The 17,604-nt window shown below is 37.2% G+C and overlaps 1 protein-coding gene and 1 long non-coding RNA gene across 2 annotated transcripts; one reads left to right on the top strand and one right to left on the bottom strand.

Annotated features, from left to right (window-relative positions):
- Positions 1–2,093: 2,093 nt before the first annotated feature.
- On the top strand, positions 2,094–3,626 carry LOC148789228 (uncharacterized). Its single transcript, XR_016064016.1, has 3 exons — positions 2,094–2,275; positions 2,349–2,411; positions 2,491–3,626. It is a non-coding gene; the product is annotated as an uncharacterized LOC148789228 (long non-coding RNA).
- A 130-nt stretch (positions 3,627–3,756) lies between these two features.
- Positions 3,757–15,790, bottom strand: LOC105155961 (glycine-rich protein). Its single transcript, XM_011071960.3, has 13 exons — positions 15,246–15,790; positions 13,541–13,776; positions 11,909–11,974; positions 11,750–11,828; positions 11,548–11,627; positions 11,424–11,447; positions 8,833–8,957; positions 7,188–7,404; positions 7,046–7,099; positions 5,001–5,047; positions 4,773–4,857; positions 4,314–4,377; positions 3,757–4,134 (listed from the first exon to the last, which is right to left on the bottom strand). The coding sequence occupies exons 1-13, from the start codon at positions 15,649–15,651 to the stop codon at positions 4,031–4,033; spliced, it is 1,587 nt and encodes a 528-aa protein (XP_011070262.1). The 5' UTR covers positions 15,652–15,790; the 3' UTR covers positions 3,757–4,030.
- Between the last annotated feature and the right edge of the window lie 1,814 nt (positions 15,791–17,604).

The raw sequence follows: 17,604 nt of genomic DNA, 5'->3' as shown, positions 1-17,604 counted from the left end.
GATCTAGTAAGAGTTATGAAGGTACACCCAAGTTATCACCTCATTGATGTAAACTTTAAAAAGGTGTACCAAAAGGATGAGTCATTCATACTCGCACAACAAGCAGTGCAAGTGTACTACATAAAGTACCCAAGTATGAAGAGGGACAAAACGGATTGGATGGTTGTCTGCAAAACCAAGGCTCGAAGAGTTGTTGATGATTCCAAGCGGACTGAGGCCGCATATCAGCCGGAGGAAGTAGTATCAGTCCTTCAAGTTGCTACGGGCAATCAGTTGTACGATCTACGTGATTCTAATGGTTTACAAATTGTGGTTGATCTTTCGATTGCACACCAACAGGGTGTAGATACTTCACGGACTTAAGGTGGTCAAATTGATAATGAAGATGAAGAGGATGATGAAGACAACTTTGAGGACCACGAGACGGACGAGGATAAATACGAGGCTAAATAATGTATGAGTCAGGCTACATAAGGTACGCTGAAATCAGGCTGGAAATCCGAACCAGTGAAACCACAAAAGCCACTGGTTTAATGAAATATTTTTATTTTGCAATTAGGGTCTCCTTTTGTTTAGGGTTAGGGTCTCTTTTTTTTTTTTTTCAAAAATAGGGCTCAAATTAATGGCTTTCAGATAATTGCTGAAAAATATTAAGCATTATGGTAGTTCGAATTTGAATTATTGTTAATTGTTGAAAATTAGGTACGTATGTTATTATGTTTAGGGTTGTTATTTGATTGCAATTAATTATTGTTGAGATCAATTGTTCATTATACTTTGTTTTGTTTTTTGTTTTTAGTTTTTACTAAATAAGCAAATTAAGTAACAAATCAGTAGAAACAACAGGTGACTTGTTTTACACTTAAAATACATCATAGAGGTGTGATGAAGCATGCTCCACAGAGAATGTGGAGGGCAGGTTGAGTATTATGACTTTAGTGATTATGATCAAATAGGCATGTTGGATATGTGGGATTATGCTAAAAATTTGGGGTACAGTGAGAGGGATACTGTGTGATTCTAGCACAGGTATGGGTATAATTATGATAGGCAATGTAGGTGTATTGAGACAGATTCACAGATGTTTGCGATGAGAAAGTACATACCTGAGAATTATGAAGTTGAAATTACTTGGAGTCTCTTGGTGAAGGGCAAGCAGAGGAATTATCTACTATAGTTGGTGACATAGGTGGGCATCAGATTGAAGTAAGCACCCAAGTAGATGATTAGGAGGTGTTCTTTAATAGTGATTATGATCTAGAGAAGAATTACATTTTATTTGATGCCAATGTGGAAGCTGAGGTTGATTTCCAGGTGGGGCTAAGAATAAGGCGCGTTGATGAGACTGATTTCTCTAGTTCTAATATATATTCCAGATTACATGAGGAAGAGGATGTTGACGTTGGTTGTGGTTGTGATGACGAATTGGCTAGTATTTAGGGTTTTGAGGACGATGAAGAGACGGGGAAGAGGTATCCTAAGTCCAATCTTGGAGGTTATGGTGAGAATGCTGAGCTAAAACTGGAAATGATATTTAACAACAAAGGGGAGGCAAACTTTGTAGTAGAGAATCATTTGTTTTAGGAAGGGTAGGAGGATGAGATTTGTTGAATATGAAGTATGGAAGGGGGGGGACGTGCTCTAATTTCACATCTTTGCTAAGTATGACATATTGCTTAACAACATGTGTGAATGTTTGGATTGCATGACAGTTGAGATGGTGAGATGATTCCTATATGAAGTAAGATGAGTGGCACTTCCAAATCATAAAGACTTGTAGTACAAGAGAGGACTTGTAGTTATAAAAGGTGGGACTTAACTGGAATTCCATGTAATTGTACTATTTCTGCTAAGCTAGTGTAGAAATGAAGAGCCTGAAATCTATTCTACATCCATCACTATTACAGTATGAGATGTTATGGAAAATAGCTTTTGTCCTTGATGAGCTTAAGCTATGACCTACAAGAACAAATACATTGTATACAACGAAAAGGCATTAAGAATGAAGGAACCACAGAGCCCCCCATACCTAGTGCTAATCCACATAACCTAAGGTGTGTTGGAAGATCAAACAAGTGCATAGGGCATAACACTACATCATGTCCTAAAACAAGAAGATTTAATGATGAATGGGTTGAACAATGAGTTGAAAGTGCACCGACCAATGATGATCAAGAGTCAAAAACCACACAAGTTGATGCCTACCCAAGCCTCGGCAATGTCTGAACCTATCCAAGAGCATCCTCCTCCTCCAAGCACCAGATCAAAACTACAAGTATTGTACTGGAGTTTATTGTACTTATTTTAGTTTAATGGTCAATGTTTTTAGTATATATTTTTAGCTGCAGGTTGGGAGGCCACAAGCAAATAAAAAGACAGTTCAAACTGGAGGTTCAATAGAGACTACAAATGTAAGTAGCTCAAGTCCACTCAATTATAAATGTATTTTTTAGTTGAATCACTTATGAATTAAAATGCGACTTCTTGTAGGGAACTCGGGCATCATTATCAGTCATGGAAACTCCCATGATTGTCAAGGAAGGAATGGATGCCAACTGTTTCAAATTTGATATGTTGCATTCCGAATTTGGAAAAAGTCTATCCTCCTGGTGTTGGAGCAGCAGCATCATCCAAGCAAAGTTGTTATCAGCACATCGCGAGCATCCCATTCCGCCTCTAGGAGATCTTCTTCAGAAACCCCTACTCCTGCTGCTTCAGGAAAGAGTTCTAGGCAAACAGTGTCCTCTTCAGATGATGTTGATGATGTTTCAATAAAGAGCTCCAGACCTGCTCGGATGATTCTAAAAGCGTTGTCTTGTGTCTATTTATTGAACATGTTTGTTGTTCTTATGTGCTGTTTGTTGAACATATTTATGTTGTTTATCTGTTGAGAACTTTGTGCGTCAGCCAGAAATAGAGCTTAACACAGCCTAGTCATGTCAGAGGACACGGCCATATTCTAGAATAATGAAATTCAGAGTGCACCCGAGTACACTGCAGCGTGATATGTAAACATAGGGGTCAGTAAACAGACACCGAAGTGTTCCTCCTTCAGGCAAAAGCTAAGTGCTACATGACCAGCCATGTAACTCCACATAGTCGTGTCTTGAGGCCACGGTTAGTTTCGATAGCCAACTTAACAATAAATGTTTAGGGACCAAAATCAAAGGAGATGAACATTAAGACCAAAGTGAATACTTGGCTATACAGAAGGACAAAAAGTATAATTAACCCAAACATAATCTAATGATACCTGGCAGACTATCCAACAAAAGGAAAATTCAAATAAAAGAATTAAAGCTAACAGGGTAAACAGAAACTTCATTGCAACATATTACTAATAAAGATGGAAATTATATAACATTAAGTGGCAATAAAAAATATTACTATCAAGCTACACTGCATTATGGAATTGAAGCAAAGGGCAACCCAAAGCTCTTATTAATCAACAATATTTTACCTTTCTAGAGTTGCATTGCAGTCCGAAACCAGCTTCTCAATAAATAAACTAATGTAGGAAACACTAGTTTTTTTCCTCTGACCAGTAGCTAAGATGGGGGGAAAACAAGGAGTTTTAAGTCGTTTTCAGTGAGAAGGAACATAAAGAGACTACTTATCCTTCAAAGTATGCGATATGCATTCTACATCACATATTCATCACCGCAAATTTGCATGACTCATTGGGGGTGCGGGGAAGAAGCTTAAAATTGTGTATAGGATACAAGTTACTGATCCCAAGGGGAAAAAGAAAAGAAAGACAATGAAAAAGTATTCAGTTGCTCTTAAACAGTAAACAACCATCACCTGTTCATACAATTGAATTATACATGTGAGATACTAAATTGAGGGGACCAAAATTAGATGATATAATATCACAACAATAGTTAAAACTTAATGTTGCTGTGATTGTAAAATGATACCACTGAACAATTCTTAAGGCTTTGGACCCTTCAGTTCAAATCCCTGAAGCAACCATGTTCATATAGTACAATGTTTGATATTTTCTGTTAAGAAACTTTCTGCTGAGTGGCTATAACTGTAAAACGTGGTTAGTTATAACATCAGGGCAAGACTGAGCTTGAAGAAGCTCCAATCGTGTGAATGGTGGCGCAAACTGCAATATGTAGTCTTCATCTGCAGCCATACAACGAGATGATGTTAATGTGTTTTAACATGAATGCTCGGTTTGAGCACTGGGAAAATGAGAGGAAACCACTGAAATCTGACAAATACGAGACCAAGAAATGTTCTATCCACTTTCCAGCACTGATCAATTCAATAGCCAAACAGAAAAACATTATTAAAGTTCTTACTCTCTTTGACTGTTCCGTAAAGCCAGCATAACACCTCGTCTGCAAATGCTAGGCACACTCCCCCCTACCAGCAAGAATCCAAGAAAATGACCAGGAAATTATATAATCAGCACAGTTTGATGTGCCAATAATAAAATACTTTTAGATGTGCAGACAATAATTAGTCCACTACATTTCCCAACTTGCGAGTACAAGTACTTGTACAGCATAAGATAATGTGCCAACTTTCCATGCAAGCACTAATAATACATATTAATAACCAATCAAGTAGGAAAAAAAATTCTGATTTGCAAATCACTTTTGCGCTAAGACAAGGTGATCTCTTTATGTAAAAAAAAGTAACATGTTTCCCCAACAGTACTATTCTTAGCAACAGTGTGAGAGAATGTCCGCTTGGCATGTGTATAAAATAAAGAGAATAAAGTTTTATCCTGCACCTAAATACCGACATCAAATTACCTGCCAGTAATTTTTCATCTTAACCCTGTGCGTTATATCTTTGGTTCTTAGTCGTTCTGTACGGACAAGTCGACCACCGTCATCCCTGCAGTAAGGAAATTCCAACCAACATATATGATAGCATTAAAATGATAAGACATAGAGCTTTCTGTTTCCAAGGTCTTTGAGAGTATTAAAACCATTCAGGGATGAGAAATAAAGAATCAGCTGAAAAGACACAGGTAGTACCTGAACCCAATAACAATATAAGGTACACCGGCAAGGAAAGATTGAATCTGCAACATTGATAGGAGTATAGCAATATAAAATGTCAAGACAAATCTACAATAGAGATAAATCTAATATGAGACGCAAAGCAGAGAAAGGTTCACATGTAGAAAAAGGACCATAAAAGCAACATTCACAGATTGCAGGACAAGTTCAAGCTAAAATTACAACTGCTCCAACCGTACTAAAGGTGAAATCAGAACTCTCCAAGATAATAGGATGACAGGAGATATGTTATTACAGACATGAAATTCCTTAAGGCACTCGGCAAGGAGCATTAAGCAAAGAGTGTTTCTAGCTGAAAGTAACTCTCAAGTTCAGTAGGAGATTTTACTTCATAATCAGGCATCACGGCATCACCCACCTGATGTTTGGACTTCCATTAAATGTTCATCCTTCACTTAGTATAAAAACAAATTAGATCTACCTTTCACCACAAGCGATAATAGAATAGTATTTTGAACTTCATAGAGGACACACATAGATATCTGAAATCTTCCATGATTTATATGTGTACAACACATCCTAAAATTTGACAGACAGCAGGGAAAGCTTCTACATATTTGAATGTTGAAACATTGTACAAGGTAAGCTCAATCAACTAGCATGACAAGCCGGTCTAAAATTGCATTGACAAGAAGTACAGATATAAAAGCAACCACCTTTTTCGTTGATGCGTGGCACAAAGACAGAAGAGGCCTATATTCATATCATCTTTTATCAGGAGAAGACAAACAACTAATATGGCCAATTTACATAAGATACTCCACATTAAAGTTGACTCCATTTGTTCTTATGATTGTACATGATTTTGATAAGCTAAGTGACATTTATCAGTTCATTCCACCATCAGAAACAGGTTGTTTAAGTAAATTATAGTTAACACTTCAAGTACAATATCGTCTTTAGAAATCAAATATTCTGATAGCCTCCAAGGACCAGAATCGATTTTAAGCAGCTAGCAACAACAAGAACTCATTTTCATCTTGGGTTGATTGGTGCTCTATCCAATTGTCTACGAATGTATTAAGAAAGATTTTATTTGTCTCTGGAATATACTACGAAGATATACAGATTAATAGTCATGCTGTCATGAATTAGTCAGTGGAGGCCTTCAATGAAGCTAATAAAGTGGCAATCATGTTAATAAAACTTTGGTCAAACAGCTCATCTATCTAGCAGAGAAATATTCCAAATTTGCAAATCCCACATTCTCAATTGCATGCTATCATGAATTAGTCAATGGACTCTTTTTACCAAAGATGAAAAGGATGGTAATAACACTTTGGTCAAACAGGCCATATGTCTAGGAGAGAAATATTCTAAATTGGCATATATACTAATATAGCAGAATGTACAACAAAAGGACCACACTATAGAGCAAAGGTGGTAAAACAAATTCTCAAAATCCCACATAACTATGGTGCAGATATTATTCAATAAATCCAGTAATTCACATATTCAGGGAACTATTCTGGACAGTAAAGTCCACGACAAGAAATCTGCAAAGCAACTCCAGGAAAAATGCCTTGTTATAGTGTCTCCACTACCTATTTCCATCATATAAATGAGAACATTCTACCTTTCAACTTTAAAAAGTCCCTCATAATTCTGAAATTCTAGTACTTTCTAAGAATCTAAATCAGGGAATGAGACTTCTCGTTTAGCAAGGTCTCCTCAACACTATATTAAGCCGAAAAGCCAAGTAAATTTTAATAACTAATATGATTGGCAGTAACTGGGGGAAAAGAAAATTTCATAAAATTCAGGATTAATTAATAACTTATCTCTACTGAACAATCAACCAGCAGCTATAAGGACCAATCAAGCACCACCCTAAGAAAGATACTACTCAACATATCAAAACTGTATATTAGATAATGTTCATTTAACAGCACTAACACCGGCGGGAGAAAGAAAGTGAAGGAAGATGACAAAAAGAAACCATGTAGACTTTATACTTGGGTGGAAGAAATCCAAAACAAAACTTTAGCAATGAAAATTACCCAGAACTTGAGCAATTTCTCCCTCTCATATCTTTCCTCTGTGTGATAATCCAACTGTAGAATCACAAATGAGAGAGATCATCACAACCTTGATAAGGAAACAAGAACAAGCAACAAAAGAGAATCCAACAACAATGCCAACCTCACGACTTGTTTTTAGCTCCACATAGAATCTCCTACCATCATCCGTTGAATCACAGCAGTCCATTTCAGCACCCATGAGTATTCTATGAGCTCCTAATTTGGTTTTAATCACAGCACAGTATTCAACATTGGCATCAACATGATGTATCCCTTCTCCATCAGCTCTTCTTGGATCTTCTGTGGCAAGAGTCTCGAAACAATAGCCCCAATAACATCTATATTCAAAAAAGATAATAGAAAAAAGTTTAAGTCAATGGATAAACAAACACTCACAAGAAAGAAAATACATAAATTAGGTCAACATTCTAAATTGAAGAGAGCTTGACATTATTAATTGAACAGGAGGCTAAATGATATGGGTTATGGAATATAAAAACTAGTCTTGTAAGGGATTTGAAAGGATCCTAATTGATTATTGGGATTTGTCAATGTATTTCCTAAATTAATCTTCCAACCCTCTCTCTCTCTCTCTCATTGAGGAGGCAGACTTATTTGAAGGTACTACGAAGGATAGAAGACTGGTCAGAAAATTGGACTATCTTACAATGACTCGAACAAGCATTGCAAACTTTATTGGTAGGGCAAATCAATTCGTATCTTTTACCCAATAAAACATTGTTAGGTCGGCTTTAAGACATATCTTCTGCAGTTTGAAGGCACTCCTGGACTAAGTGTATTGTATAAGAATCATGACCACACTTGTGTATAGTACTTCTTAGATGAAGACTAAGTGGGATCAAAGATTGATCAGCTAGAAGCCACTGTGTCTCCATTGGAGGACATTTGATTCCAAAAAAGATATAAGGAAAAAAATAGTATAGCAAGATCTAGTATAAATTCACAATATAAGGCTACAAGTCTCTGGAATAATGTGGACATATTAGCTCTTACTTAAAGTTGGTTGTAGTCTCAATGCCAGCAAAGCTATAGTGTGAAACCGAGTTGCCATTCATATTGCTTCGAACTCTATATTTCATAAGCATAGAACTGATTGTCATTTCATTCCTAAAAAGGTGTAACTAGACTTGTTTTCTACACAATGTATGAACAACGGAGAACAACTAGGGGACTTTTTAAAAAGGCTATATGTAGAACTCATATCGTTTATCTTTATCACAAGCTACGCATGACTAATATCTACACTCCAGCTTGTGGGGGAGTGTTATTCAATGTATTATTAGGGATTTGATAGGGATCGTAATCATGGATTTATTTTAGGGATTGACTAATATATTTTCCAAACTATTCTTCCCCTTGTATATAAATAGGAGTAATATATTCCTGTGGAATCAATCAAGTTAAGCAGATCTCTAGATAACGGTATGTAGGTCTTGATTCTGCATCCAACTTCATGCAAATATGTCATTGGTTTCTGCTAACCTTCTCCAATTTGCCTTCATCCATGGCCGCTTGAGGGCATTTATGCTAATAACACGGAACAACACACATAACCATGTATATTTCTATTATTTTCCAGCCCTATGCAGCAAATATTTCATTCTCTCACTTGTGAGTTACCCTTCCTGTTCCCCTCCCCAACTTACTCCACTCCAACCCCAACTAAACCAAATCAAAGGATCAAGTAGCCAAGTAAGATGCAGAAGTTTTCAGATAATATATAAACAGAAAACGTAATTTTGTACCTTCGACGATCCAGTTCACTTTGTGGCCTCTCAGGCAATTTATGCACATCAAGATATACAACTCCATTCCTTTTATGCACCCCCATTTCCCAAGGTTCGTGCCTGATATAAGCAGTAGCCAGAATCTAGAGATGAAATGCATCAGAAAGTTATTTAGAATAAGTTGCACAATCTCTATTACCCTCAAAGATCGCCACCCTATCAATGTTATCAAGAGTGAAAGAAAAAGAACTTACTAAGGTTCTTTGGTTTCAAATGGAAATGGGGGAAAATCAGGAGAAATAATTTACCAGTAGTTTAATTGATAATTCATGAAAGATGGTTCCGTCTTTCTGAAAACAGTATCTTTTCTGGTTTTAGATTCTATAACCTACTTCCAAATTGACCAAAACTTCTGTACAATCATCTGCTGTACTGAACTTGCAAAGGATGGTTCAGTTGTAGTTAATCTACCAAAGTATATCAATATTTTGACAAAATCTTCAATATGACCATTTCTTTTATAAAAACAAAGAAAAGGAAAAATTAAAACGGAACTAAGATATTGAAAAGCATTGACCACCTTGTTTAAGAAGAACTGAATTTTTCAGATTGGATTGTCTCGATTCGAGATTTTCTCGATTTTATGTTTATAGACATCGCAATAAGGTGAATTATGCTAACAATGATAATTGCTAAACCTTTTTAAAATTGACTGAATTGCTAAAGGAGAAGCTGAGAAGAAACTTAAGTAGAGTGTACTAGAGTCAACTTAGTAAAAGCTGAACTCCATCTATCTATACCTAGGCAAACCAGAAAAACTTTATAACATTGATGGTTATTATCCAAGCTAGAGATACATAAATTAACATTTAGTTGTTGACATCACTGTTCCTATTAACACCATGTTAGATTCATTGCTATATTTTTAGCAAAATTTTCACTATCAAACACATGGAAAAGTAAGGAACATGTTACTTTACACGATAATTTTCCTTGAAAGTCAGAATTTTGCTCTTTTTCCTTTTTCCTTTTCCTCCCTTCCCCCTCTTTCTTGGAAACCAAAAGGAGCCTAAACTGATAGAAAGAAACTATAGACTTAAGTAAGTTTTCTGCACCAATAGAAAATTTTTAACTCTGCCAATTTTTATTTTATCTTATTATTTAGCCATCCAGTTCGACCTGAATCAAGAAACGCAGGCATGTCTGCTGAATCATTGCAGTTGTGTTACTTTCATTCATAAAAATGTTAAAAATGTGGAGGAGAGGTTAGTTGCAAGATTGAAAAAGAAAGTGCGGATAACATACTACTTACACATTCATAAAACTAGGGGAAATGCTTTCCTCTTGTTGTGTCCCAAAACAAGTTTATAGCATTTTACATCCTGCATATAGTACCCACACTCATTCAATAACTCCCTATATTGTTTTTTTATTCACTTTAACTTGGAATACTAGTCCACTTAGGTAATAAGTTCAAAGTGGAGGTTGCAGATCCTGCCATCTCATCTCAAGTTCTGATATATTTAGACACTTACAACTAAGATAACAGCCTTAGGATTTTGGAGTTTGGACTTTTTGTGACACACAAAAGAAAAAAAAGAAGAGGTCGACAACCCTGGGATGTTTACAGTAAGATCTTCATAGTTCCCTAGTTCACAGCAGAAATTATAAGCTCGTTTTCATGTCCACTTGAATTGCAAGATCCATAATGGTTTCGCATGGTATAGTTGTGCATTTGTCCAGCATAAGGAATGTTGCAGGCTAGAGACTATCAGATGCCTCGTCCCCATGGGCATATGACATGCAGTGAAACACTATAATCCTTACGTTGGTGCAATAATGACAGAGCTATACTTATTGCATATAGTCAAGATCATAAGTTTCACATTTGAGATGTTCCATGCAAATGCAAAGAAGGAACATAATTGACATTGTGATTCCTTGAAAACAAGGTGTTGGGTCTCTAGATGCAGAGTATTGAGCGGCCTTTCACATAAAAAGTTTCAATGTCACATTTAGAGTTGAACCAGAAACACATATCTGATACTTTCCAACATTCTAATGAAAAATGTCATATAGAAGAGGATATGTTATGTATTTGAGATGTTTCACATAAATATTTTAAATAAAAGTACTTGTTTGGTGATTTTCGAGAAAATTATTTGATGTGCATCTGGATGGAGAGAGACCTGAGGTAGTTATTGGACTTGCTTATTTTATAGAGGTGCTAGAAGATTCACTAGCTTCTTATGTGCATATTTTTATATTTTAAAAATTCTAAATACAATCATACTCAACCCTTTCTCTTGGTACTTCATCATTTCTACAAAAGCTTATTGTCCAACTACCTCCCCCCCAGGTTAAGAGAAAAAAGAAGTTATCATTCCTTTTTAATTTACAACAACATGCTTCTATCAAACTAGACAAGAAGGAAAAGAGAAAAACATCATTATCATTTTTTCCCTTCCCAAGAAAGATAAAGATAGTTGACTTCTCTAATAGTCCCACAAACACATTACTCAAGAAAATCTTGGTAGTAACTTGGAGCCTACAATAATTCAAATAACAATAGAAATAACAAAGCAGCAATCAAAAGAACCAGCAATTACCTTGTTAAGGTTGTTACGATATGTCTGCAATAGAAGAAAAGATGAAGAAAAATGATGAGGTTAACTCTGTGGAAGCATCTCCTTAAACTTCTGAAATGCATGAAAGCTGGAAAATGAATCTTACCACAAAGTGCATGTTCTGAAGAGGTATATTTTTATTTCTTATTGTAGCAAGAAGGTCACCAAAACCTTGAGAGCCCAAGTCTGGTGCGAACCCAAAGAATTCACCACATTTAGAAAAATTGCTACTTGATCCAAAATACAAATAGTTATTCAGGAGAGGAGATGGACACAATATTACTATCGCATATCCTATTACAGCATACCTTTCTTCTCAATGAAAGAATCAAAACCCTCATTGAGGTCAGTTCCAATATCTTCAGTGATAAGCCTCTTAAACAGCCTCTAGGAATGTGAAAAATTGATCCAGATGAGCTGGTTAACGGCAGGAGTGGAACTCTGATGAAAGAGAAGGAAAAACTCACCAAACTGCGATCATCGAAGTAGACATCCCCACCTTCGACACGACTGAAGCAAGCAAGTTCGCATGGCTAGTTTACAAAATACAATAGCCAAAATGGATCAGATGATATAACTAAATGCATTTGTTGCAAAATGCATGCATGAAGCCATGTACTGACACATGATGCAGTTTAGAAGTGTCTTTATCCTTCACATCTCTTGTTACTCTTTTCTTATGCCTTTTTCATAAAATTTTTAGTACCAATTAATCGGTTCGGGTCATTCCCTTAATATGTTGGCTCTCGAAGACTATTCATAGGACACTTTGCCAAGGTGTGACCTGCTATTCCATAAGTACTACAACGGAGGGTACTTGCTCTCCAGCAAAAATGCATGAGGTCACACTTCACCCAACACAATAATCCAAGATGTACAACTGATGTCTAGGAAGCAAGGAACTAAGACAAGGAGTTCACGTCACCACTCCTTACCCTTGGTCAGTTAAGTTTTACATCCTGAGGAAGACGGTGGCTTTATAAGGGATAACATGAGGCTTATTTATGGATGCATCCTTAATCTATTTCTTAGAAATAGTCTAGGTGTTAACCCTCCTAACCTATGAAAAATAGGTCATATCACTCGTGCTACACTAGACTAACTCTGTTTTAAGTTGCAATCCTTTAGCATGGCAGTCTATCATGCGTTGTTTTGTTCACTTGACTGGTCTTCTGAGGGCTTTGCCTAAGCTTAATGCTTGGCTCGTGATTTATGTCTACCAGAAAGCCACCCGTTGCAATTAGCTCGTCCCCGTCTAAAAGCGAGTTAGCTCCTCTTCTTACCCTACCATTAGGTCGTCAACTGTGAGTGAGAAGAAGTCACTAGCAAAAAGCATGGTGCTCAGACAAGACCTCAATTAGACCAGTCCTGTGAGCACAAAAAAGCGAGAGAGAGAGAGAGAGTTTTCATGTTAAGAGTTGCAGCCTAAACATAAAGCCATTTAAAAGTGTAGATCAAGCGATGTAATATGCTAGCTGTAGGTCAAGAGCAAGAACACCTAGGAAATATTAAAGAAATAAAGTAATCAATGAAAAGCCAGTCATGGCCACATTTTAAGAATTATGAGTTATGAGTAAAATATGCAAATTCTGGATCCGATAAAGGAACTTGATAGTTTTCACTACCTGTATTCTTAACTTTTCTGGGTGCTTTCCGATATATCCATACATTTATAATGTTACCAACACCCGAATCCAAACCATATCTACTGATGACTCTACGATCTCACCTGTTACCTTTTGTTTCCATGGCTAACTTCAATTCACTCACTCACCAGCATATTTCGACATGCATATCTTTGCCAGCAAGTGATGCTTTACTACAGTGTCATTAGTGTTTTAAGGAATATTCCTGGTGGAGCTCTAGCGGCTTAGATACCAAACTGTAGGCTAATACCAGCAAGTGATGGACTGAGTCCCCCTGTGACCTCAAAAGTGCAAACAAAACATTCATTGCAACAAATGTAATCAATGCTTTAGCATGAACTCAACCAATCTGAAACCTTGCAGATTTTCAAATGACAAGTCATACTAATACGATGGTGCTCTGACTCTATGTAGATTTTGGCAGCTTTAAATGGGATGGAGAAAAACTGTTACCTCCTGAAAAGCAATAGCTTTTCTGGCTAATGTTTCTTCACTTTTTGAGAATTTCAACTCAGAGACAAAGCGTTCATCACGGTGACTATTAAAGAACTTTTGACCATAACCGTAGTTTTGCCTTTGTGGATAAGGCCCAGGACGGGGAAGGAGACCAGGTCCTCTATCATTCTGCCAGCGTCCACGCCCAAAACCTCCTCTTGTATGATTATTCGTATTGCGCACAGGGGGCAAAACTGAGTATACAACATAACAATGACATGATACATGGGTGCAAAGGTGACAGATTCCATACAAAGAAATCAAACATCATTAACGCATGCAGCAAAATCTTTATTTCCCATACGCAGAATACACAATACAGATGGTACAATATGCTCAAATATACCTGTAAGTGTAACCAGTGAAAATCACTTTCCTTTTCACTTTTCACTGGAGATTCAAATAAATTCAATGATATAGTTCCGCAGGAGTAGCCATTGAGAGAGAGTTTACACATAATACAGTTGCTCCAAAACATTGCTAAATGGCTAAAACCATTGCCAATACATTTTGCTTCTTATAATGCCAAAAAGTGAATCAAATTATTCAAACATGGTAAAGCCAACGCCAATGCCAATAAATGAATCAGAGCATTGATCTTTCGATGTGCCTGACAATAACCAAACATTAGAACCCATCTGAGAGGTGAACTTTACCCAATATTGTAGTGCGTCCTGTTTTCACACTTGATGGAGGTCCCTAATATTCCGAATCCTAATATCATAAAGCTCCACAAACAAAATCTTTTCATGACAAGATTTTCAATCACTATATTTTGGTATTCTGGAATAGTTCCTGTCATCTGCACCAATGTCAAGGTGATGCATAAATTTTGAACATACTTACCTTTCGATCTTCTTCTTGAAGAAGAAAACATTTCGACATATTAAAATGTTGTTCTGCTGTTTTCTTTTTCGGTCAAATAACTCAGCGTTTAATCTATTCCTCAACATATGACCTCTGCATTTCAACTAAAACAAAACCTGAAGAAAATTCACTGGTTTATGTACCTCCATCCCTATTCAGCTCAGTTTACAGATGAAACATCACATTAATTATAATAGTCTTCACATGGCCAAACCATTACAAAAGGTAGCACTACTTTATCAGGAACACAAATCACAAAATCAAGGTTTACCATTCGCCTTAGTTGATTTGAGAAAGGAATGAGTTCCAACATTATCAAAAATAGAGGAAGTAGCCTAACTATGAACACAAGTTCAACAGAAAGAAAATCCAGGTGCATTCTAGAAGTAGAATTAGATAAGAGTATTAACAAATCCCAAAAAGGAAAGCTGACAAGAAAAATGAGGGGGAACTAATCTTTTCAAGATAACTATAAAATTCAAGGCACAAGGGAGGGCAAGCAAACGGCTCAAAACCTTGCAAAAACCACAAAATGCACAAAATTGTAAGCTGCCCAAAACCGAAACTGTCTCAAGAAGAAAAAAAAAGCAAACCAACAGAGGGGAGGAGGGACACAGAAGCATAAATCAGACAAGTATAGAATCCTCAAAAGATATCCTTCAATTGATAGAAAATACAAAAGAGACAATCGGAAAAGACCAATCCACACAAAACCCAAAACCGAAACAACTTTAAAATCACAAATAAAGGTAAGAGGAAGCACAAGAATCAAGAAAAGAAAAAAAGCGTGATATACCAGGTACAGGGAAGGGACTGTTGGCAGGTGTTTTAATGTATTCCTCATTGTCAGAATCAAACAGATCCTTGTCCTCCTCCGCCTCTTCATCATTCTCATAATAGTGACTGTTACTATCATCATTGTAATTGTAATCGTGGTTATTGTAGGACGAAGACTTCACTTCGCCATGAGTATCGTCGTTGTCCTCTTCCGCACTGCTGCTGTGGTTGGAGGATGACGAGGACGAGGAGGAGGATGCAGAGGAGGAGCCACTAGAGGAGGAGGAGGAAGACGACGGCGAAGAGGAGGAGCTCTGTTGCTGCGGCTCTCTTTCTTCTTCATCGTCGTTGGAATAATTATTGTTGTTCCCCTCTTCTTCGTCAGATTCTCCGAATAAATTCATGCTTTGCTCTGCGAAGTCCATTCCGCTGCTGCTGCTGTTGCTGTTGCTGTTGCTGCTTGTTTCTCTTTTCCGTTGTGCTTACGGTTGCGGAATTCTTGTCGACTTGAATTATAGGTTTTGCACATTCACACACTAGACTCTACACTTGTGAGCCTGGCCCTGGCCCTGGCCCTTTCCCTAGTTTTATTCTAAAAAAGAAAATAAAAAGATCCCCTAGATGAAAAATTGTTTGGTTTAGTTATTTTTTTGTATTTAAAACAAAGGTAAATTACAACAACCTCCCCTAAAATTTGGCATTATTATGAACTCATCGTCGTTTAAAAAATTACAAATATCCTTGATATTTGATGAAATTATATAATTTTCGGATGGATGTATGAAATTGTCAACTTTGTCCTTACAATATGTTTTTATTTTTAAAAAAAATTAAAACCTTATAAAAGGATTAAGAGGGAGGATGAAAAAATTTTAGAAATTATAAAAATTATCCATTTAGTCCACACAATATCAAAAAAATTTAAAAAATAAATAAAATTATAATTTTTAATCCACAAGGGTATTTTGGTGAGTTCACCACAAGAAATTGATGACAACCTAATGGATTGGGCTAATTATTAGACGGCCATTAAAATCAGCGATGATGCATGTGAATTTAGTATGGGTCCAATGTTCTTGCATCATGACAATGGATTTGGACGGGTTGAACAAAAGAATTTGAGAAATAGGACCTGCAAAATAAAGCATTAGCACTCTGAAACTCAAGTTAGTTCTAAATTTAGGAATAAATAAATATACAAATAAATCATAATGATAAATTGAGATAAAAATAAGAATTTCGTAAGCAAAATATGGCTAAAGCACGAGTTAAGAGTTGCAAAAAAATAGCAAGATAATTTTCATATCCTTGAAGGTGTTCGTGTTGAGGGGTACTGCCTGTATTTATAGAGAATGAGTCCCTCTTCGCAACGACTCTGTACGTGACCTGCATTTTCAAGAAAAATGGCAAAAATCAATGGATAAGGCACGACTCCATCTCATCCTTGACTTGAGCAGCACGTTTTCTGTGTCGAGGAGGACTCTTTTTACATGAGTACTAAGTTGAATGCATCCCCTTATGACTGTCGAGTCCCTCATTGGCGGGAGGTTGTTAGGGCACTCTGGCTTGGCCCCTCAAACGGACCTTTAGGGGATTCTTTGGGTATTCCTTTTGTTTTTATTTGTTGTTGCATCTTCTTTCTTATGTCTTCTTGAAGTATCAACCTCTCCTTTGTTTGTTTGCAGAGAACATCATGTATTGTAAACTCATGAGGGACAATGTGTTGGGGGGTCACGCTGGAGGACTCCAACTCCAAGGTCTTGAAGCCGCCCCCCCTCTAGTGAGTCGGAAAGTAAACGTCCATCCTTCTCTTTCATTGGTGCCTCCCTGGGTCTGGTGGCTGGGAGTTTTTCAAAGAGACCTCGCATAGGCTCTATGGGAGCTCCCTCCTCAGTTCTTCATCGGTGCCTCCCCGAGTCGAGTGGCTGGGGGTTTTTCAAAGAGGCCTCGCACAGGCTCTATGGGGGCTCCCTCCTCACGTCCTTCATCGGTGCCTCCTCCTGCCCCCTTTTCCAAGGAAGAAATTCACACCCCCCAGGTTTTTGCGCATTTTCTCTATCTGCCTTCACAACCACCAATTACTGGATCAAGAGAGGAGGAGAAATCCCTTAGTGGCTGATGTGAGGAATAAGGTTTTGACTCTTGGGGATAAGCAGCTTCTTACCCCCCTTCCCAAGGAAGAGCTCAAAGGGATGGGGGCTTATTATTTATTCAAGGTATCATTCTCTTTCTTTCCTTTATGCAACAATTTTTCTGATGCTCTCGATCCTTTCCAGGTGGCCTCTGTGTATGAAGAGCTCTCTTGTAGGCCGCATTGGTTCCTCTATTCCTCCAAACGATGCCCAAAGGCGGAAGTCGGAGGACAAGGTGGAACGCCT

The sequence above is a fragment of the Sesamum indicum genome, linkage group LG2 (genome assembly GCF_026168435.1).
Source record: "Sesamum indicum cultivar Baizhima isolate 11 linkage group LG2, ASM2616843v1, whole genome shotgun sequence".
NCBI lineage: Eukaryota > Viridiplantae > Streptophyta > Magnoliopsida > Lamiales > Pedaliaceae > Sesamum > Sesamum indicum.
This window is presented reverse-complemented; position numbering and strand designations above follow the sequence as displayed.

Bases quoted from the DNA above. Each gene is read 5' to 3' on its own strand.
- LOC105155961 (XM_011071960.3), bottom strand. From the start codon at position 15,651: ATGGACTTCGCAGAGCAAAGCATGAATTTATTCGGAGAATCTGACGAA. The intron at 13,777-15,245 runs GTATATCACGCT...TTGTATACTCAG, and splicing joins CAGTCCCTTCCCTGTACCTG to TTTTGCCCCCTGTGCGCAAT. The intron at 4,378-4,772 runs GTAATTTGATGT...TCTTGCTGGTAG, and splicing joins AGATGAAAAATTACTGGCAG to GGGGGAGTGTGCCTAGCATT.